Consider the following 25,344-nt stretch of genomic DNA (forward strand, 5'->3'; position numbering starts at 1 on the left):
TTAGCGTGAAGACAATGATTAAGCCATATTTAGAAAGAAAAAACAGTACAGTTTAAATCAGAAAGGGGACTGCTCAGTTGGGATGTTTCTACAGTAATCAAGGTAAGAAGTAACCAGGACCTGAGATAGAGTGGTGACATGAGAATGAAATGAGGAAATAATGCCAGAAAAGTTATGTAAGTAAAACTACTAAATCTCAGCAAATGATTGCATGTGGGACAAAGGGAAAAGGAAGAATAAAAGAGAATGGGTTCACCCTAGCTGGGGGCTCAGTTAGTTGGAACACATCCCAATACACCAAAAGGTTACAGGTTCAATCCCTGTCAGGGCACAGGAATGGGTAAAAAACAAATCTCTCTCTCTTTTCCCTCCCTCTCCCTTCCTCTGTTCAAATACCAAAAAAATTAAAAAGAGAATGGTTTTCAAGCAGACTTCTATAGCCACCCATAACAAATAATACAGGCCCTAGCCAGTTTTGCTTAGTGGATAGAGCATTAGCTTGTGGACTGACGGGTCCCAGGTTCAATTCTGGTCAAGGACACATGCCCAGATTTCCGGTTCCATCCCCAGTAGGGGGCGTGCAGGAGGCAGCTGATCAATGATTCTCTCTCATTGTTGATGTTTCTCTCTCTCTCTCTCTCCCTTCCTCACTGAAATCAATAAAAAATATATTTAAAAAACACAAATAATACAGATTTTAAAAAATGTTTATTGAAAGAGAGAGAGAAAGGAAGAGGGAGAGAGAGAGCTAGAAACATCAATGACGAGAGAGAAACATCGACCAGCTCCCTCCTGCATGCCTCCTACTGGGGAGTGAGCCTGCAACCGTGGCATGTGCCCTGACCAGGAATAGATGCTCAACCACTGAGCCAAACCGGCTGTCCCAAATATACAGATTTTATAAAATTTGTTCAGGAAAGTCACTAAGCAAATAAATAGCAACAACAAGCTCTGAAAAGGCAGGGGATCTGATTTCCAGAATTGCCACATTATATTTTAAATGTCAAGTTTTCAATAAAAATTACAAGATATGCAAAGAAACAAGTATCACACACACATACACACTCACACAGTCAAGAGAAATTACTAGACAAAAACTTTAAGCTCAATATGTTCAAATAAGTAAAGGAAACCAAGGACTAAAGAATGAAAGAAAAATATGAGAATAATGGTTTCAAATAATGATAAATGGAAAAATAATATGACCAACAGAAAAAGGAAATCGGAGTGCATTTTTTCAAAAATCAACTCCACTGTGCATAATGTGAATATATCCCAGTTAATTGCTTTGAAACTATTTTGGATTCTTCCAATAACATGTGCATTTACTCAACTGTGTTGATTAAACATGTCCTAAGTCTAGGCAGGTTATTGATAAGGTCACACTTCGGATTCTCTCATTCCCTCTTACTATAATACAGTGGTTCTCAACCTTGGCTGCACATTAGAATCACCTGGGAATCTTTTTAAAATCCTGATTTCTGGGCCTCATCCTCCGGAAATTCTGTTTCTTTGTTATGGAGTGGGGCCACAACATTAGTAACAAAGAAACAGAATTTCCAGAGGATGCAGCCCAGAAATCAGGATTTTAAAAAGATTCCCAGGTGATTCTAATGTGCAGCCAAGGTTGAGAACCACTGCTATAATACATCTTTCAGTTCTGTGCACTGTGGCTCAGGTTAAGAGAGGCCCTGGCACATTGAGAATGTGGCTTTCATAGAAACCTGGCTTTCTGGGATAGTTCTTTTAGGTGCAAATTATAGTAAACCTCATGCAGTTCTTTCTCCCTTCTATTCTTAAAGCTATGTAGGTAATTCTCCTGTGATTTCTTACTTTCCAGTTGTTTAACCTTTATCTATCTAGGAAGAAAGTGGTTTTTGTTTGTTTGGTTAATGAGAAGAAATTTTAGAATAGTCTGCCTTAGATGTTTTGTATTATTTAATTCAAATCATGTGAAGATTAGTACTCTGAATCTTAAATTAGGGACCTTCCCATCAGAGGTCATTAGTACTCACACATTTATCATTAAGTTAGTATTAACCAGGGGTGGGGAACCTTTTTTCTGCCAAGGGCCATTTGGAAATTTATAACATCATTCATGGGCCATACAAAATTAAGTTAAAAATTAGCCTGCTATATTTGATCGAACATTTAATTAATTCACCCGTAATGCGTTGGTAGGGCCAGACCAAATGATTTCACAGGCCTTGTATGGCCCACAGGCCAGACATTCCCACCTCTGTTTATACTATAAACTAAGGATGAAACAAAGCCCCTCTTGTGACTGTGATACAAGTTCTAAACCATTTTTTGGTAACTGACATTTTCCAAGTATCAAATGTGTATAAAGTAAAAGGCCTCAAACTATGGGCTGTCAGTAGTGGAGTAATTTTTGAGCAATCATCTCAGATTTCTGTGCAGATGTACCAAGTAGCAATCATGAAAAGTCAGTTTAAAATCCATTTCATTTGAAACCTTTTCTATTAAATGATAAACATTAAGAGAAATAACATCATTTTACATGTCACCAAAACTTCATAGTCAGCAAAAACCAGAACCAAGTAGTCAAATAGAGCATTGCTATAATGCTTGAGAATGCAATCATGTCCTTGACATCATTTCTTAGTCGGGGCACTCATGCAGGCCTGTCACTTACATCCGCTGTCATTTCTTGTTCCAATTCATTAAACCCTAGGCTTTCCCAGAAACACACAACCCACATGGAGATTCTTCTGCCAGTCAGAAAGAGCAATCTGAAGGATGCAGACATTGATATGCAACTCCTGAGTGGGCATGAGGTCCGTAATACATTGCCACCTACACATGGAGTTATATTTTGTAGGTTGGCAGTGAGCAGGCAGGAACAGTAGGAGCTCAGATTTAGACCTTACAGTCAGGGCTTATATCATATTGATTGACTTCTCTTTGGCTGCCAAAGAATGGATCAAAATCAGACGCTAAAGCCAAGCTGGCATTCCTTTATCTTTTCCTTTCTCTTAAAAAAAAAAATACCCTAAATACATTAGGCAGTATAGCAGTTTACACACAGAGGCTTGATTCAACACTTAGTTATCTATATCATTTTGCCTCTCTTTCCTTATCAGTAATACTGAAAATTTTAGGACTCCAGAGTCACACTCATAAATACATTTATAAACATTACTGACACCGCCCCCCCCCCCCCCCCAAAAAAAAACACCTGGCTACTGCATGCCCCAATGGAGATCAGGATAAAATACCCTAATGCAGAAATGAGACGGTTTGAAATAATACAGCTGGCATGAGAGAGCCACATGTGACTTAACCTTAGTGAGGAAGAAGTCAAAGATGAAAGGGGATTCTCTCTTTTTAGATCTATTAACCATGACTGAGGCACTTGGAATTGCAAAGGCAACACGTAGCTTTCAGAAGCATGTTGCTTCCAGAAGTAAAAAGGATCTTACACCTTTTCTTTCCTAGTTTTAAAGTGGTGGGCAATGTCATTCGTTTTAGGTAGTCTAACCATTGCCCAAGAATGAGCAAAGGAAATTGTATGCATATGCTGTCCTCTTAAAATGCCAGCTCCTTCGTGAAGCTGTCCTGATTCCCTAATCAGAATGCATAGCTTCCTCTCTCCACTCTATCATACAATTTATATCTCCATTAATATTTGCAAACTACTTTCTATGTGAGTAATGTGTTTACAATGTTTCCCTCTCTTATTAAACTGTGAACTTCCACAGCTCGGGGACCGATCATTATCTCTCTGGTCCTCGCCGTGCCAAGCAGAATAAATGCTCGATGAATGAATAAATATGGTGGTGTCAGCTTTATGATGATTGGAAGTGACGATGATTTTAAGAGTTCTAATAAAAGTTGAATGCAAACAGGATAAAGCAACCACACTTTCTACTTAGCTGCTCTCTCCACACTAATCTCCTTTCTCTGTATTTGGTATCACTGCATACATTGGAGAGAGAAATGCATCTAGACATGTCCTCCTGGGAATACATTTATCTTCAATATGTCTATTTTGATAACCCTCAAGTAAACCATCTTTTGGAGAAGATTTCCAAGGTTACAGTGCAGCTGATGGGGAGAGTTTCAATCAGTCAGACAAATGGCATCTCTAATTCCCATGACAAACACAGTGTGCTGTCAGATGCCCCAGAGAAACTCCAAGATTCTGCAAGCGGACAGCATTTCTCCACGAGACGCTACTGACAATGTGCTGCCTATTTAAAATGATCAAAAGGAGGAAAGAAGGAACCTGAATTTCTTTAACTGAGAAGGAAAAACGTCTTTAATTCTCAAAACAAAGGTCTAACCAGAGACGGATTAATGAGGAGTGACAACTGTTTCAGGTACAGAGTAGAATGAAACCTGCCTAAAGAGAGAAAGGTTCACTTTAGGCAATGGAAGTCATCTCAAAAAGGTCTCTTCCCCCTGTTTTCATCTGTTTCACATTGTAGAGTTTGGCAAAACTTTTAACAACTGATTATTTGGAAATTTCTAAACAATGATCAGTTTCTACCACAATGTACATTTTTTCTTTCCAAAACAAATAAGAAACTTTGCTTTGACAGGGAAAATTTCCAATCTCTTATCATTGAAAGGTACCAAAGCAGCTGGGAAATTGTCTGAATTTCATATAGCACTTTTGAGTTCATTAGCCATTATCCCTAGGTCTGTATTGAATCAAAGATGAAAGTACAGCCCTGGCCGGTGTGGCTCGGTTGGTTGGAGCGTTGTCTGTACACGGAAAGGTCGAGAGATCCATTCCCAGTGAGGGAACATGCTAGGTTTCGGGTTCGATCCCTGGCCCAGGTCATACGAGAGGCAACCAACCGATGTTTCTGTCTCACATTGATGTTTCTCTCTAAAAATCAATGAACAGGATTTTAAAAAAGGAGGAAGAATACGAGCTCAAAAGCTTTTAGGAGACAGGAAGCAAGCCTTTGGCTCAGGATTTTTGAGTTTGAGTGAGTGATAAATCAGGTTTGCAGAGAAGTAATCAGAAATTAGACTGGCTGGAGATAAGAAAGAGCCTTGAAAGGAGAGGTGTGAGACCACGGGTTGTACTTGTGACTTGGTGCCTCTTAACCAGCTTAGGGACCTTGAGCAAATTACTTCCACTCTCACCTGTAAAGTAAGAGACTAGACTCTGATGATTTCTAAAGCCCCCTGTAGCACTGTCCATTTTTAATGGCCTAACATTTATTCCTTAAGTCATGGGTTAGGCGAGTTCATTCACCTCTCTATTTGAATACCTTCAATGAACGTAACAGAGGGCAGCCTCCTCAAGGAGTTCCTAAATCAGCGGGGAAAGTGAAGGCGCTCCCCACAGCTCCTAACACAGGTGCTCATCCATCTAAGGTCCGAGGAAACCAGCAGGCACTGAGGACAGAAAGGAGTAGGACAGTGGTTCTCAACCTTGGCTGCACATTAGAATCACCTGGGAATCTTAATAAAATCCTGCTTTCTGGGCCTCATCCTCCGGAAATTCTGTTTCTTTGTTACGAATGTTGTGCCCTCACCCCATAACAAAGATCCCCAGGTGATTCTAATGTGCAGCCAAGGTTGAGAACCCCTGGAGTAGGAGCAACTCCATCGCTCTCAGGAGGAAGAGAAGGTAATTTATTGTTTCAGTCCAGCCATGCTCATGGAGTGTGCCAGGCACTGGGGATCCCGGGTGACCCTGACCAACCAGGCCTCTAAATGAAGCCTGCTTATATATATAAGTAGGAGGTGGAGGAGAAAAAAAACACACACACAAGAAAAAAAAAAAAAAAAAAACCAACAACACAGGCTGACAAATACGTAAATAAAAAATAAAACCCAGGTTGTGTGATACGTCCTATGAAGGAAATAATGAGAGGGAATAACTGTATTTAGGGGTTAGCATAGGCCAGAGGGGGAAGGCTCTTTGGAGACCCTGGTAGTCAACTGAGCTGAGACCTACAGGCAGATGAGAAGCAAGCAGCCAGCACGGAGGGCTAGCGATTTAGCCAGAGGAAGCCGGTAAAAGCGGAGGTTGGAAAGGGCTGGAGCAGAGAGAGAGAGAGAGACTATCTGTGTGGCTGGAGCTTGGAGAGCAGTTCATTCTGGAAAGTACAGGTTTATAGCAGCAGTTCTTAACTAAGGGCGATCCTCCCCCCACGTGTGACAATATCTGGAGACGTCTGGGTTGCCACGATTTGGGAAGGGGGTGGAAGTGTCTTACTGCCGAGGTTGGGAAACCCTGCTCTAAAGGAACATTACATCCCAGCTTTGGGTGTTCGTCATTATTTTATAAACTCGTGTTTTTGCCAACTTGAATCCCCCCCCCCCCCCCGCCCCCTTTACTTTCAGAAACAAAGTGAAAAACAGACTTCACGTGGCCCACGGCTTCGTCCACTCCCTTAGGAAGTCCCGTGGCAGAGGTTCCGGGGCCTGCACGCAGCTGAGAAAGCCCACGGGGCAGGGGCACCTCCACACACCGCCCGGAAAGGGCTCTGCAGCGGGGCGCTGCTCCCGGGGGCAACCCTGCCGAAGGGACCGGGTTAGGGGCAGGGAGCGAGCACGTGTGCACGTTCTGTTTGCATAATTACAAGTCAATGTCAAAAAACAATGCAATGTTGGGCCTAAGCATAGGAAAGAAGTGGAGGTGCCATCGAGGGTTGAAACTCCCGCCGTCCGGGCTTCTAAACCCCCTTCCGCGCGGGCCCCGCCCCCGGCCCCTCCAGGTTCCAGCTTCCCCTCCCCCACGCCGCCCGGCGCTGGCCTCACGGTCTCTCTGGGACCCCGTGGCCCGGGGCCAAGGCTTGGCATTAGCCCCAAGGTCCCTCGGCCTCTAACCCAGACCCCTCCCGGCCCCCAGACCCTTCCCGGCCCCGCAAGGGCCTCCGCGCTGCCGCCTCACCTGTGGGGGAGGTAGGAGTGGGGGCGGAGGCGTCTCCCCAGGAAGCCCCGCGGCAGGCTGTCCTCGAGGTACCGGTTACCCAAGTCGAAGGCACCGTTGGGTCCCGGGTAGCCCCGCACCCCCGGTTTCCCGCGACGCCCCGTCGGGCCAGGCGTCGGAAGGGCTGGAAACGCCGAACTAGAGACTACAGGGAGCCGGCGTGAGGGCTGGTAAACTGTGCACAGGTGTCCGGCCGGGAACACGGGCCGGTGTTAAGGGGGCCTGGCGTGGAGGGGGCCGGGCCTGCCAGGGGCCTATTGGACGCCGCTCGGCCCTTATTTGCATATTCATGAAGCAGGGAGAAGGCTGGACGCCGGAGTCCGCTTGGAGAGGTGATGAATTATTCATGAGGCGTTTCGCCCCGCCCGAGAAGGCCTGGTTGATTATTCATGAGCTCGAGAGGCAGGTTTGAACCGGAACAGGCCGTTGTGGCGCCGTCGGCGGGGAGAGGTGGACAGGCGAGGGCCGCGAAGGAACAGGGCCCTGGAGGACTGTCCGTTTCTAGTCTCTGTGAACTTTTCCTTTTCTTTTCGCTGGAGAGTTTCGATCCCCGACTTGAAAGTCTGTCGCGGGGCGCCACATACTGTGAGGAGGAACGTCGGGGCCGAGGAGAAGGCCTGGGGGGAGCTTGTAGGTAACACGGCCCCCTCCCTCCACGGTGGGCGATGGCGACGGTCACGTTTCCCCGGGGGTTGTTTGGGGGAAGGGGGGTGGAGACCGTTCCCGGGGGACACCCGCACCCCCACCATCTTAGGCAGCGTTTCAGTTGAGATGTCGGTGGAAGAGGAGGAATCCGTCTCGGAGAGGAAGGTGGCGGAGGCGACCAGGACTCCGCGTGTTGCAGGGAGTCGGGCGTGGAACGTTCGGGATTGCGCTCCGCGAGCTCCGGTGTTTCCCCCGCCGCCATGGCGGTTTTCCCGCCAGGATCGATGCTCAGCGCAGACCCAGAGGGTGGGGATGGGTCCCCGCCAACCAGTGACCTGAACCGTCCTTTCACTTTATACCCGGGATTTGCCGTTTAATCTCCGTGGACTTTAGCTCCCCAAACACTACAGGGGAGAGAGTGTCTTGGAAACGCAGGATTAGCCAATCGCCAGAACGTGTGCAAGTTTTGCAGAGCACTGGACGGGGCGTGCGGTACATCATGTACTTGGCTGGTGAAAACGGGAAAAAAAAGAAAAAAAGAAGTATGGTTCTTGCTCTTCAAAGAGCGCTTAATCTAATTAGGGCGAGCATCTCATTTCTACCCCCAAGGAGCCATAAATCTTTTGAGATGTGTGAACAGTCTTTTGCATTTTTTGTAATCCTAGGGGAAGCTTAGCACATTGTAGTCGCCCAGTAATAAAATGTTGAATGAATGAATGATTAAAGTAGCGTGAAGAAGATATATATTAAAAAAAAAAAACGAGCATGAACAAATACCCAGCTCATAGAGCGGAGACCATTTCCTCTGCGTGAACCTGGAGCAGGGGAATTATCGGGGCCAATGGGATTTGTTAAAAGGGGAAGTCATCATTTAGGAAAACAGACGCAGTGAAACCTTGGGAGTCCCTGGATGACCTTTGGCAAACCAAGACCTCTTGCTGGACTTCTTCCTAGTTTTGTATCTTAAATTTAAATCCATGACCCATTTTGAATTAATATTTGTCTATGGTGTGAGATGTAGGTTGTTTCTCACCTAAATCCACCCCCTCCCCCCAAGCCTTATGGATTTCCTATTGTGCCAACACTATCCTCCTATATAAAAAAAGGCGAATATGCAAATCAACCCAATGGCGGAACAACCGGTGGCTATGATGCGCACTGACCACTAGGGGGCAGATGCTTAACGCAGGAGCTGCCCCCCTGGTGGTCAGTGTGCTAGCACCGCTCAGCCAGAAGCCGGCTCACGGCTGGTGAGTGCAGCGGTGGTGGTGGGAGCCTCCTCCACCTCTGTGGCAGCGCTAAGGATGTCTGACTGCCAGCTAGGCCCTCTCTCCCCGGAGAGTGGGCCTAAGCCGTCAGTCGGACATCCCCCGAGGGCTGCCGGACTGTGAGAGGATGCAGGCTGGGCTGAGGGACTGCCCCCTCTAAAGTGCATGAATTTCGTGCACTGGGCCTCTAGTTGGTTATAAAGACTACTCTTCCTCCACTGAATTGTTTACCCTTTTCTTTAAAAGGAAGGGACTGGCCCTAACCGGTTTGGCTCAGTGAATAGAGCGTTGGCCTGCGGACTCAAGGGTCCCAGGTTTGATTCCAGTCAAGGGCATGTACGTTGGTTGCGGGCACATACCCAGTGGGGAGTGTGCAGGAGGCAGCTGATCGATGTTTCTCTCTTATCGATGTTTCTAACTCTCTATCCCTACCCCTTCCTCTATGTAAAAAACAACCCCATAAAATATATTTAAAAATAAATAAATAAAAGGAAGGGACTGGATTAGTTATAGAGGATGTCTCTTGTCCCTTCAGTTGTAGAGCCCATTTATGTTGAGAGAGGAAAGACGGGAGGGAGAGGGAAAGAGAGGGAGAGGGGTGAGAAACATTGATCAGTTGCCTCCGCTACATGCCTGACTGGGGATCAAACCCGCAATCTTTTGGCATAGGGGACAACGCTCCAACCAACTGAGCCAGCTGGCTTGGGCCCTATTTTATTTCTTGCAGTCATTAAGGGAAACAATTGCCATGTTGAGTCAGATTTGAAGATTACACTCGGAAATGAAAGTTGTATTCTGAAGTCGACAAAGGATCCCTTGGAATCTTTAAGGACCAAAGGAGTATTAGGTGGTTTTCAGTCTCATATAAAATATTGTAAAAGTGCCCCTTAGTGCTGCTCTGAAGAAGTCATTTGAGAGGAATTATTACCTGTTTGTTATCTCTGTCACCACCTTGTGGCCTCAAATAATTCTGCCGTCTTCTATTTGCAAAATCTTCCAGAATCTTGCATTAATCTATACACAAAAACAGGTCACAGGGTGATCCAGAATGGAATTTCTTTTAACGGACTATTTTACAAATATTTTGGTCAGAACTGGATAACACCTTGAAAAGAAGCCACAGTTTGGATGAAAGCCTTTGAAAAGGGGAATTTTACTTCTTCTTTTTTTTTAATGTAGTGAAGCAATGGAAAGAAAACCGGTTTTGTTTTTTCCTAAGGAACGGCTTAAGATGGAAGAAGCAATAGGAGAGCGCCTAGGCGGGGCTGCTTTGGCTCCCTGAGAAGTCACAGAAAAGGGGGCCTTGGAGATGGGTCCAGGGGGTGGGCCTGGGATGGGCTGCTGCTGCCCATTGCTGCCCTGGTTGCCAGTCTCCTGGGTCCTTTAGAATTTAGGAGATGCAGGCCTGTGGGGGGAGGTGTGGGCGTGCTCCCGGGAGGCGGAGTGCCTAGATGTACTTTAAACAATGGTTTTTGTTGTGGTAAAATGTACACAACAAAGTTCACCACCTCAACCATTCTCTCAAGTGTACAATTCAGCGGCACCAAGCTCATTCACAGAGTTAGACAGCCGTCACCACTATCCATTTCTAGAAAATTGTCATCATCCTGAACGGAAAGTCTGTACCCATTAAACTTCCATTCTTCCTACCCGCCAACCTCTGGTAACCTCTGTGCTACTGTCTATGAATTTGACTACCTTCCTCATATGAGTCAAGTCATGCAGTATTTTTCCTTTTGTGTCTGGCTTATTTCCCTTAGCATAATATTATCCATGTTGCGGTATGTGTCAGAATTTCATTCCTTTTAAAGCTGAATAGTTTTCCATTGTATATACCACATTTTTAAAAATTCAACTGCTGATGGATAGTCCCATCTTTTGGCTATTGTAAATAATACTGCTATGACCATTGCCTGTTTGAATCCCTGCTTTCAATTGTTTTGGGTATATACTTAGAAGCAGAATTGCTGGTGATTATTTAACTTTTTGAGGAACTGCCATACTGTTTCCATAGCAGCTGCATCATTTTGCATTCCCATCAGTAGTCGTTTTAATTTTTCCACATCCTCACCAATTCTTGTTATTTTCCATTCTTTTTGAATAGCCAACCTAATGGGTGTGAAGTATAAACATTAAATTTTGAATTGGCTTTGAAAATCAATTACACACGAAGCTAATTCAAGAAATTATTTTGAGGTGCTGCTACATGCAAAGCACTGTTACATTTTGAGGGAATAACAAGGATGAAAAAATATATGATTGATGTAAATATGTTTTTTTGGGGAGAGTCAATCCTCACCAGAGGACATTTTCCCACTGATTTCTAGAGAGAGTGGAAGGGAGGAGGAGAGACAGAGAGAAACATCAATGTGAGAGAGGCACATTGATTGGTTGCCTCCCACATGGGCCCTGACCAGGGCGGGGGATCGAGCCTGCAGCCGAAGTATGTGCCCTTGACTGGAACCAATCCCGGGACCCCTCAGTCTGCAGGCCGATGCTCTATCCACTGAGGCAAACCAGCGGGGACTCATTAGGTGATTTACAATATTTTTTTCCTCCAGATGTATTTGGGAACAAGTAAGTCAACTTACATTTTCATTGGGTGGTTGGAAAAACTGATCCAGAGACTTTATGCCAAATTTTTAAAAAATTGTTTGTGGAGATCAAAATGTTTATTAAACTAATTTTCCAAACAATATAGTCAAATGCTAATTATATAATATTTCTTTGGAATATTCACAATAAGGATTATGTTGGGCAAGGTCTCTAATTGGTTTATTTTTTTCTTTTCTTTCTTTCTTTTTTTTTTTTTTTGCAGGTTAGACTTAAAAGAATCCTGATCCATTACTATAATGGCCATTGCTCAGCTCTCTCACTCCATCAGAAGTCACAAGGCATCTAAGGTATTTAGTAAGAATTAACGCTGCTCTGTCTCTGCAGTAGCCTATTCTCCATCTTACTGCTTCACTAATAAACTCTATTTCACTTAAAAATGGAATTAAAAGAAAATTGATGACTAGTCAGTTCAGAATGATGACTTTAATCTTTGGCATTTTTTTTTAACAGCAGTTTTATCAGTTAATTGGCACAAAATTTACGGCAGAGCATGTCTACATTTTAACTGCCTAATGGACTGAGGATGTTCGCAAAATTAGAATAGACTCCTACAAAATAGCTTACTGGGTGTTGTTTCATATTTATATATTTAGATTTTCTAGGGTAAAAGAAATCAGAAACAAAAAAGATGTTTAAAGAGAATGGTTCTTTGTTAGACATTCACTTCCTGAAACAATTAGGAAACTTCTGATGTACAACATGATGTAGTTATAAGAACTGAGGGAGAGAACAATGAGAAAAACTTGTATGCTGGGACTCGTGGGGGAGCATGCCAGGGCTAGGCAAACTTGTTGGTTTATCTTGGCAAGTTTATCTTGTCGCATGATATTCATTTTTAAAAAATATATTTTATTAATTTTTTACAGAGAGGAAGGGAGAGGGATAGAGAGCTAGGAACATCGATGAGAGAGAAACATCGATCAGCCGCCTCTTGCACACCTCCTACTGGGGATGTGCCTGCAACCACGGTACATGCCCTTGACCGGAATCGAACCTGGGACCTTTCAGTCCGCAGGCCGATGCTCTACCCACTGAGCCAAACCAGCTACGGCGCATGACATTCATTAATTAACCATTTATGTATTTATTGAGAGCCCAATATAATATAATATATATGTAATACTGTATTATTCTCTGAATGAATACATAAGTAAAAAACTTCACCCTGACCGGATGGCTCAGCTGGTTGGAGCATCGTCCGGTATACCAAAAGATTATGGGTTCGATTCCTGGTCAGGGCATATACCTAGGTTGCAGGTTTGATCCCCAGTTGGGGCCAGTACGGGAGGCCGAATCGATAAAAATCAATAAAAACAGATCTTCGGGTGAGGATTAAAAAAAAAAAGACTCTTCATCTTCTAGAAGTTTATAATCTGGTTAAATTAAGATTTGCAGGAGTTAAGTCAATATACAAAGTAATATATGCATTACATATATGAAAGAGTAAGGCAACACAAATTATAAGAATTTATAGATTTTTATATAGACTGGAATAGTTTATATATTCCTCATGAAGGAGATGGGACTTAAAGTGAATCTTGAATGATGAAAATGATTTTAATAGAGGAGAGAAAAGAGAATTCCAGGAGGGAAACCTATCACATGCCTTGCCTCAGAATAAAAAAATGAATGGCATGTTTCAGAGAATAACAAAGAACCATCCTGACTGAATCGGAGTGTCATCCTGCTGAACAGAAGTAGTAAGTAAAATGGAATAGGAACTCTGAGGATAAAATAATATGGATCCTAAGGCTAAGGAACTTCTACTGTATTCTGCAATCAATAGCGAGTCAGTGGGTTTGATCAGGAGAGTCAGTAAAATCATTGTTTCAGGAATATTAAGCTGTAGCAGAAATAGGAAATATTGAAGTTGAAGAATTATGGCAGAGAGAAGGCAGTCATCTTTCTTGCTCGAATTTAATGTACTCACCAGGCTCCTGATTTCATTTCGGTTTCTAAGTGTGCTTCTCTCCTGGGGCAGAGATGCTGAGCCATATATATGAATTGCAATCAACTTGACAGTTATTTTTCTCATTGAGTATTAACAAATTGACCTTTTGATATAAACCAGCGGTTCTCAACCTGTGGGTCGCGACCCCTGAAAATACATCCTGCATATCAGATATTTACATTACGATTCATAACAGTGGCAAAATCACAGTTATGAAGTAGCAACAAAAATAATTTTATGGTTGGGGGTCACCACAACATGAGGAGTTAGGAAGGTTGAGAACCATTGACAGATCTTTGTAGTTTGGACTCCATGAGCTACTTCTCCCAGTAAGTTTTAAGTGATTTTGCTATTTAATACTTTAAACAACAACAATAATAACTATAGAAGCTAACATTTATTCATCACTTGCCATGTGCTAGGCACTGTGCCAAGGGATTTACTAATATATTATTATTTCAATTAAACTTTGCAATAAGAAACGGAAGCTCAGAGAAATAAAATAACTTGCCTGAGGTCATGTAACTTGACAGCTAAGCTGTCAAACATCACATGTCATTAGCACACTATCTTATTAAAATAATTTATAATCGTGTTGTTTTACAGTATTTATAGAATTTTCATGTATTAGGCATTACAAAAACAATAGCTAAATGAACTAAGTCAGAGAAAGACACATACCATAGAGTTTACTCGTTTGGAATTTAATGAACAAATTAAACTACCAAGCAAAATAGAGACAGACTCATAGGTAGAGAGCAGGCAGACAGCTCTAGAGGGGGCAGGTGGGATTGGGGGGTGGGGGATTGAGCATAAAAGAGAGAAAAAAAGAACTATGGATATGGACAACCGTGTGGTGATTGCAGGGGAGGAGGTGGAAGAGGGCATAGAGGGGGTAAAGGGTGATGGGAGAAAAATTAAAACAAAAACATTAAAAAAGACAGCCCTGACCAGTTTGGCTCAGTGGCTAGAGCATCCACCTGTGGACTGAAGAGTCCCAGGTTCGATTCCGGTCAAGGGCATGTACCTTGGTTGCGGGCACATCTCCAGTGGGGAGTGTGCAGGAGGCAGCTGATGGATGTTTCTCTCTCATGGATGTTTCTAACTCTATCCCTCTCCCTTCCTCTCTGTAAAAAATCAATAAAATATATTTTAAAAAATAATAATAAAATAAAAAATAAAAAAGAAAGACAATGATAGCCCTTAAAGTACTAGACCAGCTGAGCTGAGAAAAATATCCCTAGAGAATAGAGAAGTGACAGAACTCTGGAAACCTTTTCTAACCATTGATCTTCGTTACTACAAATGTGTTTTTACATTCTATATTTAAAGTAAACTTCGTTATACTTTCAGGTTATTTAATTTTACAAATTATTGTTACTCAAGTATTGCCTTTTAAGTTTTGGCATGTTTTCAATAAGTTACTATATATGCATGCCATGCCAGCTATTACACAATTACCCAAAAGAACCTTAATTTTTCAGGATTCATGGATACAAAGATAAAAATACACAAAATGCACATTCACACCACATACACACCTAATTCTCCTTGAGCTTCAGTATTGCTTACTTCTACTACAGCTTAATATTCTTCAAACACTTATTTTACTCACTCACCAGATCAAATTTGCTGACTTTCCATTGATTACAAAATAAAGCATAAATTCCTTAGCCTCACTTTTACAATCCGTTTCAATTTCTCCCCGAAGTTGTTGTTATACATGCAAGAGTAATCATTTCAGCCCTGGCTGTGTTGCTGAGTGGTTAGAGTGTCGGCCCAAGCACAGAAGGATCATTGACCAGTTGCCTCCTGCAAACCAGGTTCGTGCCCTTGACCAGGAATTGAACCCCGATCCTTCAGTGCTCGGGCCAATGCTTTAACCACTGCGCACACAGGCCAGGGTGAATACTCATCTTTTTCATCATTTTTTTTCCAGGGACCAATTTTCCCATCCCAAATTTGTGATCAGGAAGAGTCACTGACAATGGTGAAGAAACTTTTTGCTACTTCTGTCTCATGTATAACATATTTAAGGGGCCTGTTTCCAGAAAGCTCTTACGGAAACCGCTATTTGGAAGGTAAAGTTGAACTAAATGGTTACTTTGGCTATTCTATCCCTTTTCTCTATTTGGCAGGAGTAAAGCTTTAATTTCTCACAGAGTGTGCTGAGTCCAAGTCATAGGCCATAAGAACAATTTGCTAATTAATTTTCCATTTTAATTTGACTATGTTTAGTGGTTTTACTTATAGGAACTATTAGTTCCTGGCCAGATACCAAATGACAGACTAAGGAGAAAAGAAATCTATATGGATAAGCCCAATAAATCTAAACTAGACCTATCAAAGCAGCAGCCAAATCAAAATCTATTTGGATGCTATGGATTTGCATCCAATTAAATTTGTTCTTTGAATTGTACTTTGGCATTGAGAGCCAGGTGAAAACTCTTCTTCCTAGTAACACATGTAAATATGCTGTAAAAATGCATATTCATGCCAAACCCATTTGTTGATTAGCATGTATATTTAAACGATTATTATTCTAATCAGCTTTGGTCCTTTCTCAATGCCAGGCCTTCAACGTGCCTTCCTCTTATTTCTTTTTTATTTGTATTTTTAAAATTTGATTTGCGAGAGAAGAAGGGAGAGAGAAAGAGAAACATTGATTTGTTCCATTTAATTATGCATTCATTGGTTGATACTTGTATGTGCCCTTATCCAACCCACAACCTTGGCATATTGGGATGACGCTCTGACCAAATGAGCTACCTGGCCAGGGCCTTTTTATTTCTGGTGTCCTCAAACTTACGATCTCCTCTTCTTACATTACAAGCTGTTTGGGGCTCCTCTTCTTCTGTTGAATTTTTAGAAAATGTACCCAGGACTCCTCAATTTTTCAAACTCTTATTATTTGTTTAAAAAGCTGGATTATGATAACAATTCAGAAAACCTTGCTGATTTGTTACTAAAGTAGGAACTATCATTTGAAAAATAAATTGTGCTGTCTTCCTCTTGGGAGCACACACACCTTTCTTCCCTCTCAGGCCTGCATCCTAAATTTTCTCTCCTGAACTCTAAGGGTCTCCATGAGACTTGCAACCAGGGGAGCAGCAGGCAGTAGCAGCTCATGCCAGCTTACCCCCTGACCCTGTCTCCGAGGCCCCTTTTCTCTGACTTTCCAGCGAGCTAACAGCAGCTCATTTCGATAACATTTCTAGAGAGCCAAAGCCACCCCCCCCTAGGCTCTCTCCTGCTGCTGCTTCTATCCTGAGTCCTTCCTTGTTAGACTGTCCCCAGCTTTAATAAACATACTCTCAAAATAAGAAATAAGTAAATAAATATGGAGAGCTACAAGTGTCCTTGTAACATTTTTTAAAAATCTAACTTTACTTTCAATTTCTCATATCTGTACTTAATTATAACCTTCGCCTCATTTCAATTTAATTTTCTTAAACATTTGACCCTCTACATGAGCATCAGTGAAATATGTATGCTATAAACACAAAAGCAAGATATTTATAATTATTATGATAGCCTCATTTGCATTAGGTCCTTTTTTGGTTTCTTGGATATAAATCTGTAATAATGAATATGTTTATAAATAGCACATAGTTATAGTTTCTCCTTTTGTTTGGGACATAGAATTGGAAAAAGACATGCTTTGGGTAGCTAATGGTTAAAAAGCAAAATTCACCCAAGTAAATTTGAGGATCTAATCGGCTCTATTTAGCAATTTATAAATTGTGCAGCATCCATCCAGCAACCAGCAGGGTCCTCTGAATAGGAAGAAGGGTAGAGCAAGGAAGCTATTAACAAACAAAATAATGGATCCTTTAGGAGAAGATAACGGGCAGGGTTTGGGTTATACAGATTGGCTCTTCTTTCTGTAAAGGAAGGAGGGGGCCATAGGGACAGATGTACCTTACTGGTGCTTGACCAGAAAACTCCATACTGGTTAAGATTATATTTCTGGGAGAGATTAAAACTTCAGTTAGATCTTGTATTCAAGCTAGGTTTGGTATCATGGGCTTTTAGCACGATTGAATGTCATTTTGGGCCCGTGTTCTTTTTTTCTTTAATATAATTAAACACTTGTGTGCTAGTTACTGCCCCTAGGCATGGGGGTCGGGGTGGGGAGTGGGTAATACCATTCCTATAGCTTTATTTTTTTGTGACAGTTTTTGTGGAAGTTATATGTCTCCCTCTCAAAGTTTGTACTTCAAGTAGCATATATCATAAAAATGCTCAATACTCCTATGTCACTCTCTTTCTTTGTAATTTTTAAATGTCTTAACATGGAATAATTTTAATATTCCTCAGTAGAGACAGAAGTGACATAATTTTTAGAATAAGAAAACAATATGAAAAGGTGAAGTGACTTATTCAAAGTCATACATGAATCAGTGATTGATTTTGGACTTATGTGAACTAAAGATTTTTAATACAATTTTCTGTCCTCTCTATGTCATAAGAAAGTACAAACCCCAAAGAAGGAGAAAAAATAAATACAAAATAAATTGTAAAAAAGAGAAAGAAAAAAGAAGTGACTTGAGATTGAAGTATATGTTTTAAATTGGCTAATGGAGACGGTCTCAATACTACCTGATTATTTAGAATTCAACAGCAAAGAAGTGACACAAATTGATTTTGCAGCCAATTCATTTGTGCAACTGTTGGAAATGAAAATTTTTTCTTCTACCCTTCTAGCTTCCTTGACTTGTCTAGTAATTAATTTGACATAAGGTTAACACAAGAAAAACAAATTTAATTTTGTATATACAGGAGCCCCGTACAAATATGAGAGCAAAGGCAGTCAGGCAATTAAGATGTATATGCCATTCTGAGCTAAGCAATGGGATAAGGGCCAGGGAGTTTCAAAGAGAAGGAGGGCAGTTCACAGGAAGATAAGAGGAGCAGGTGTTTGGTAATCAGATGTTCTCCCTGTTAATGCAGATTAGCAAGTCTATCAGATAAAATGTTATCTCTGGTAATAGCTCTCTTTCTGGGCCAGGTCCCCTATCTAAATTCTTTTAATCAGTTAATGGAAAGGTAAAAGTTTACCTTGAGTCAGCTGGGTCTTCCCTTTTTTTAAATACCAGTGTGTCTTCTTTTAAATTGATTTCAGAGAGGAAGGGAGAGGGAGAGATAGAAACATCAATGATGAGAGAGAATCATTGATCGCTTCTTCCTGCACACTCCCTATTGGGGACCGAGCCCGTAACCTGGGCACGTGCCCTGACCAGGAATCCAACCGTGATCTCCTGGTTCATAGGTCGATGCTCAACCACTAGGCCACACTGGCCGGGCGAGTCAGCTTGGTCTTGATTGCCATTCGCTTCAAATAATCCACATGCTAAAGTGGCACATTTGGGAGTAATATTCGGCTCCCTTCACTATATTGTGTAAGGATAGACTAAACTAGAATCAAAATCAGAACGAAGCTAATTATCAACATAGGACTTATTTTTAGATATTTACTAGTAGAGAGTCCAAATATTTTTATAAGCCAAAAAAACTAAGTTTTATAAATAAAATAGTTAAAGGAAATACCTGTATTTAGAATGGACAATTTTAGTCCAATGGTCATTTAGTAGATGAAAATAGACTGTGTTTCTATTTTTGTAGACCTCAATTTAAAAATCCTCCGAGAAGATGAAAATTCTCCTGGGTCAGTGCATATTATTAAATGGTAAGTAATTGAAATTTTGCAAAAGTTGAATATTATTTTTATCATGGCTGAAATCACCCATAAGACTTTATTTGGTAAAACTTTATTTTGACCACATTTCACATTTTAGATTTAAACCCTTAGGGTCACTCTCTTGCTGCCAGAGATTTTAGAGGAAATGTGATGAACAATTTGGTAGGTAGATGGTTCCAACAACAAGGATTTTGCAAATAAATTAACTTCTAGTTTTGGCAAACAGAAATTATGACTAAAAGGACAGGAAAATGCCAGCATTTACAGAAATCATACTGTACAACATTCATGGGTATTGTTTACTGAGAGTCTTCAGTGGGCCAAGTTCTAGGGCATAAGATTTTACATCATGATTTTATTTATATCTCAAAACAACTTTATGAAGTATGTATTAATTGTTTAGTTGAATAGAAAATGCTGTAGTTTGTAAATTACACAATTTATGTACCAGTAAGAAAGAAAAAAAATGTTGCTAATGAAACCAAGACACACCACCAGTTATAAGATGCATCCTGATATTAGAGATGATAAAATATGAAAGAATGTGCATCTTCACTCTGATGAGATACGTTATAATCCCCATATTACAGACGAGGAAACAGACTTCATGAGGCTCAATTGCTGAACATCACATAGGTAGCAAGTGGTACACCCAGGGCTCACATCGGGGTAGTCTGACTTGAAGCCCATGCGTGTAGCTATTTATTTCATAGACTGTGTCTCCATCTGTGTTCATGCTGCATTAAGTGAAACTAAATGTCTCTTTGTTGTTGTGGTGGTAACAGTTCTTTAAAATAATTTCTTTCTGCCTTTTAAAAATAATTTTCTACAAATTTGTAATAATCAATGTAATTTGAAGATACTGAGTGTTATTTTTGAAGTCAATAGACTTGTATAAAGAAAGAAAAATATCAATCAATGTTTGATTACTTGTGATAGCATGCCAGTGTCCTAAACAGTATGGAAACCAACATGAAAAATAAGATGTAATTCTGTACCCTAAAATTGCTTACCTATTGTTTATAAAGTTCTATTAACATATTGAAAGGTATTGGGAGTTTTAAAAATGTATTAAATGGGAAAGGTAACTAAATGATTATCAATTTAATGTACTTCAAAGCAAAACATGTAAATCATTTCTGTATTTGGAATTTTTTTGGCTTTGAATCTAGTCCGGATTGACATCAACCTTTATTTCTTGACAGGATCCGAGGTTGTTTTGACGCTTTGGAAAGGGGATACGTAAGAATGTTTTAACATTTACTCAAAGACTCATCTTTTATCCCTTAAAAAAAGAGATTAGCCTTTATTTTGTTGTGTTTAATGTTGTACCAGTGCCTACATTTGTATTCATGAACCAGTTTCTTTTATTTTAAGTTTTTGCTGTCCCATTGATGTCTCATTTACATCAATTAGAAATGAAACCCTCATTTTTCTCTTTTACATACTCATATCTTTTGACCACAGACTTTCCTCTGAAGTCACTGGAAGAGACCCACAGGATGTGGGAGAGGGGAGACAAGAATCTGGCATTCAGCACACTAAGCATGTTCAAAACAGTGGCGATTCAGTTTGCAGATATGAAAGGGGAAAATGGACTTGAACAATTCGTTTTTATTCTGTGTTGGTTATTTTGATAACTATGTTTGGTGTATATATACAATCTGTTCCCTCAAAATAAGTACTGTAGCTCAGATTTTTTAGAAATGCAGCTTAAATTTTAAGTGCATCAGATCTTTCTTGCTGCCCAAGACAGCTACAAAGGTGTAATAAGGAGAGGCTCTAGTCCTAGCTAAAGAGACAAAATATACAAAAATGAAATGTCTATTATTGCTTCCTCCCCTTTTCTCCATCTGTGTCTTCTTTTCACTCTCTCTCAGTTTGTATTTCTTGAAGAAATCTTGAAGTGATCTGCAAGGCCTGTGTGATCTAATCTACATCTGCTTTTGCAGGGCATCACTCTCACCATTGCTCTCTGTGTTCCTGCCACATAACATATCTAGAATCTGCCAAGTGCCTTTTACCTTTCTACATATGGTTCCCTTTTGCCTGGGAAATTATCTTTCCTACCCAACATCCTTTACCTGGCTAACTCCAGTACCCTTCCGGTCTCAGCCTAAATATTCACTTCCCGGGAGGCCTTTTCTGACACTCCTCTTCCTCCCCGCCCCCCGCCTACATTGTTCTCAAACATCTTGTGCTATTTCTATATAGCAAATAATACAATTGACACCTATCTGTGTGATATTTTTTGTTTAATATTTTCCTCCCTGCTGGTCTGCAAGTTCTGTGATCCGGGTCATGTCTTTTTTTTTTTTTAATCCTCACTGAGGATATTGATTTTTGGAGAGAGAGGAAGGGAGGGAGGGAGAGAGAGAGAAAGAAACATTGATGTCAAAGAGAAACATCAATCAGTTGCCTCCCATAAGTGCAGACCTGGGATCAAACCTGCAACCTAGGTATGTACCCTGACCGGAATTGAACCCACAATCTTTTGGTGTGTGGGACAATGCTCCAACCAACTGAGCCCCTGGCCAGGGCTGGGGCCATGTCTATTTTTGAATGAATAAACTTTTCATTAAATAATTAATATACAGTTGAGTTGCACTGTGTAGTCTTAAAATCAATTGTATGCAGTAACCAAAATAGCCACACAGTGTCACTAAAGTTTTAGTCCTTTGGGTGAAATAGGTGAGTAAATTTACTATGAAATTGTGGTCCTGAAATTTTGTCATTTGTATTCTAGTTTTAAAATTTTTATGATAGGCTTTATTATATCTCTATCTGTATATCTATATATTCAAGCAGAGAAAATCTGTTTATAGTAATATATAGATGTAGGGAGAGCAAAGGTTTTATAGGTTTATGTCAGGCTTAAAACTTTTTAGTTTAGTTGATTTGTTTCAAAAGGCACTTTTTTTTAAATACTTGTGGCACATTTAATTTTTAGTAATAACAAATTATTTTCATATCTTTTACCTCCCAAACTATAATATAACTTATAGAGAATAAGGATAATTATTTTCTTTTTCTTTCTTTTTTTTTTTTTAAATCCCTCCTCTTCCCAGCATAACCCTGGGTATGTAATAGGCACTCACTGAGTGAATAAATAATTAGGATCCCTTTTGTTCTGAATAATATTTTTTTCAACTCAAAACTTTGGACCTTTCTGAAATAATATTTTAATTAGCCTTTAATGAAAATAGTAGCAACATAGATGCAAGTATATAAAATATAATAACTTTTTTTTTTTCTTGAAGCTACACATGGCAATACTTACGGTAAGTATACATTTAAAGACCAAGCCTCTGCCTCTACTTCATTGTCTTTTGGCAAGTGAAACATTAAAACAGTACTTTCCTCTGCTTTCTTGAATTTCTTTATCTGTCCTATGACATTTTGGAATTTTTAAAAAATTGAATTTGTGATGTTTTAATAAAATATCACAAACTATTTCTTTGGCATATTGTAATACATGGAAAAATATAGGATTACCAACTGCTTCATCTATTGGCTATTAGGATTTTATTTTTTGAGTTTAGAGATTGAAGTTTTGTAGAGTTTTCTGAAGTTTTACCTATTTCTGGGTATAGCATGGTGAATGTTATTAAGATATAAGGAAAATGAGATATCATTGAGAGTTTTAGATATATTATTTATTTAAAAATTGTAAACCATAAAAATTATTTAGAATTTATTTGTAACTCAGTCACAAATCATAACCAGTAATCATAAATGCCTGGTTATCAATTTTCTTATAGTCAGTGTTTACAGAATACTCTAAAGGCTATATTTACAAAATGAGCTTATTCTAGCTCTAGCTTGAACTATGTATCTTAAGGTCTATCTATCTATCTATCTATCTATTTCTGTACTCAATATAGCACAAATTGAACTCTTCATATAGAACATGTATTCTGTGAGGAGTAATCTAATATCTTTCAGAAATTAAGTGCTGTTTATTTTTCCTTAAACAGCTTTACCCAAATCCCAAGGAACCTGAGGTAAGAACACACATAGAGATGGGTAGTATATGTACATTATATTTAAATATGTTTATCTACATTGAGGCCCTAGATATGTTACTGGGCTGCCATATGAGCAAAGTAACTTGTAGTGAGCTCTTTCAGTGTTTTATTGTAAATTTCACCAATTCTTTATTATGAGATTTTAAAAACTACTTAGGGGCCTTGAAAAATAAGCGTGGAGTAGAACTGAGCCTGTTCCCTAACATGTTAACATTAAGAATCTCTGCTTGTATAAACACCATATTTTATTACTTATTTTAACTGATTCTGAATCCTTTTTGTTTGTGGCCTTTTGGAAGATACGGCCTAATTGTAAACTTTTTTCCCCCAACTAAATTCTCCCCTTTTTAACCTATTCCTAGGTTTTCAGAGCTTTACCTCTTTCTTTCTTTCTCTAAATTTCTTCCCTCTGCAGACTGAGTTCTACTCATCCTTAAGGCCAACTTACCTCCAAATATTTCATGAAAGCCTCGTTGCCTCTTCTGTTCACACTAATTTCTTCCTTCTCTAAATTCCTTTTTCATCAGTACCCCACAATTTAACACTCTCAGTTGATTCATGTAGATTACTTTATCTTCCCAACCAGATTGTGAATTCTTGTTTTCTCTCTCCCAAAGGGGATATTACAGTCTTGGGCACGTAATAGTTACATGTGCTGCTTTGAATGGAAACTGGCGGTGGCATAGACATGGAGGGAGAAGCCTTTCATTCTTCTCTCTTTACTTTCTTCCTATCTTTCCTTCCGGTTCCTTTACCTTTTCTTTGCTTTCCATTTCCTTCTCTAAGCCAATGGGTTTAGCCTAATTAGTGGCATTCAAGATTAAGTTAAGCATTTTTAGTTTTTAAAATCCTTTCTTGGCAAGATCATAAATATGTGTTTGAACAAGGTGGAAGAAAACTGGTACATACAGGCGGGTAACAATTCTTTAATGCCAAAGTACCTCTGGGTCTTTGTCTCTTGTGTAACTTCAAAATGCTTTTTCCCCTTCTAGCTCTAATGGGAAGTTTCCCAAACTAAACCCTCCTGCTAAATTGTTAATAAATTGGTCACTTCCCTAGCGCGGTAAATTATTATGTTTTCTTATGCACACACAACTTCAGCTCTGAAATTGGTGGTTTTGAGGTAGTGAACTGCTAAGCAAATTGGGCTTAACTACAGAAATATCTTACAGAGAGAGGAGAGCTATTAAATGAGCTTTGCTACACGCAATATATATAACAGGGAATTAGGAAACAAAGGCTTATTATATGATAAGTTCTGAGCTATCATTTATGAGCCTGAAAAAAAAATTTGAATGCTTCCAGACTCTTCATTATTGGCATTTATCTGATATCGTGCCATGTTTCCTGACTCATATCCATAGAACTGTATCCTCCACTAAGCAAAACTGCACAAACAGTACCAATATTAATGTTTACCTGAAGTGAAAATACATTTTACCCATGGATTAAACTTTGCAGCACGCCTGTGAAGAGTCTGTCACGGTACAACTGAGAACCAGTGTCTTAAGCAAAGGATGCTTACCCAGTCCAGAGGCCAACAAGAGTTTGAGCAACACACAAAGTTGCTGTGCTTGTGCACTTGACGTTTTGAGATGAACTGACAAACGTAACTAAAGTAGAAAAAAAAAAGTAAAGTAGTAAAAAGGGGTAGTGTAGCTTTTCTGCAGACACACACTACAGAATGCGTGGGGGGTATTAATAAGTGTAAGCCAAAATGTAACTATGTTAAGGAAAGATTTATACAACTCAATGTATAATAGGCCCCTAAAGAATTACTATATGAATATTGTGAGGGTACAAATCAAATGTTTTCATTCTCAAATTATCTCAGACAATAGATAGCACAACTGAGTAAAAGTTGTATATTCTCAGTTTTGCTAAACAATCTGTTTATAGAAAGGTCATAAAGGATCTGTTCTTGGTACAATTTAAAATATGAAAGATAGCTCAGAGTATTAAAGCTGGAGTTGGCTGGGAAACATGGGCAGGCAGGAGGAATAGGCATTGTTTGCGTGACAGGGCAATTACACTCAGCGCAGCGAAGAGTCAACGACTCCATGTAACTGGCCTGTCTGAAGTGAAGCTGTGGCTGCAGGCACTCCAGTTTCACGTTCCTCTCCTACTGTCAGTCCTCCCTCAGTCATCTTGGGCGATTGGTTCCAGGACCCCGGGGGATGCCAAAATCTGCAGATGCTCAAGTTGTTATATAAAGT

At 40.2% G+C, this 25,344-nt stretch overlaps 1 protein-coding gene and 1 long non-coding RNA gene across 6 annotated transcripts in view; one reads left to right on the plus strand and one right to left on the minus strand.

Moving 5' to 3' along the window:
* The window catches only part of LOC138997717 (uncharacterized), a 29,183-nt gene extending 22,006 nt beyond the window's left edge, over window positions 1-7,177 (minus strand). Inside the window, exon 1 of the long non-coding RNA XR_011469009.1 lies at window positions 6,881-7,177. This is a non-coding gene — a long non-coding RNA (uncharacterized lncRNA). The remainder of the gene's footprint in view (window positions 1-6,880) is intronic.
* An 85-nt stretch (window positions 7,178-7,262) lies between these two features.
* The window catches only part of HORMAD2 (HORMA domain containing 2), a 51,404-nt gene continuing 33,322 nt past the window's right edge, over window positions 7,263-25,344 (plus strand). Inside the window, exons 1-7 of one of the 5 annotated variants that reach the window (XM_070399503.1) lie at window positions 7,264-7,577; window positions 11,651-11,735; window positions 15,339-15,480; window positions 19,025-19,088; window positions 20,306-20,342; window positions 22,361-22,381; window positions 23,078-23,104. In XM_070399503.1, coding sequence (XP_070255604.1) covers window positions 11,685-11,735; window positions 15,339-15,480; window positions 19,025-19,088; window positions 20,306-20,342; window positions 22,361-22,381; window positions 23,078-23,104 — 342 coding nt within the window. In that variant the 5' untranslated portion in view covers window positions 7,264-7,577; window positions 11,651-11,684. Of the gene's footprint in view, window positions 7,578-11,650; window positions 11,736-15,338; window positions 15,481-19,024; window positions 19,089-20,305; window positions 20,343-22,360; window positions 22,382-23,077; window positions 23,105-25,344 lie in introns of all 5 variants that reach the window. The other 4 variants (XM_070399502.1, XM_070399501.1, XM_070399505.1 and 1 more) reach the window with 4 other exon arrangements.

The sequence above is a fragment of the Myotis yumanensis genome, unplaced genomic scaffold, assembly GCF_028538775.1.
Source record: "Myotis yumanensis isolate MYYU_CA2020_CCGP unplaced genomic scaffold, mMyoYum1.0.hap1 SCAF_19, whole genome shotgun sequence".
NCBI classification, from domain to species: Eukaryota; Metazoa; Chordata; class Mammalia; order Chiroptera; family Vespertilionidae; genus Myotis; species Myotis yumanensis.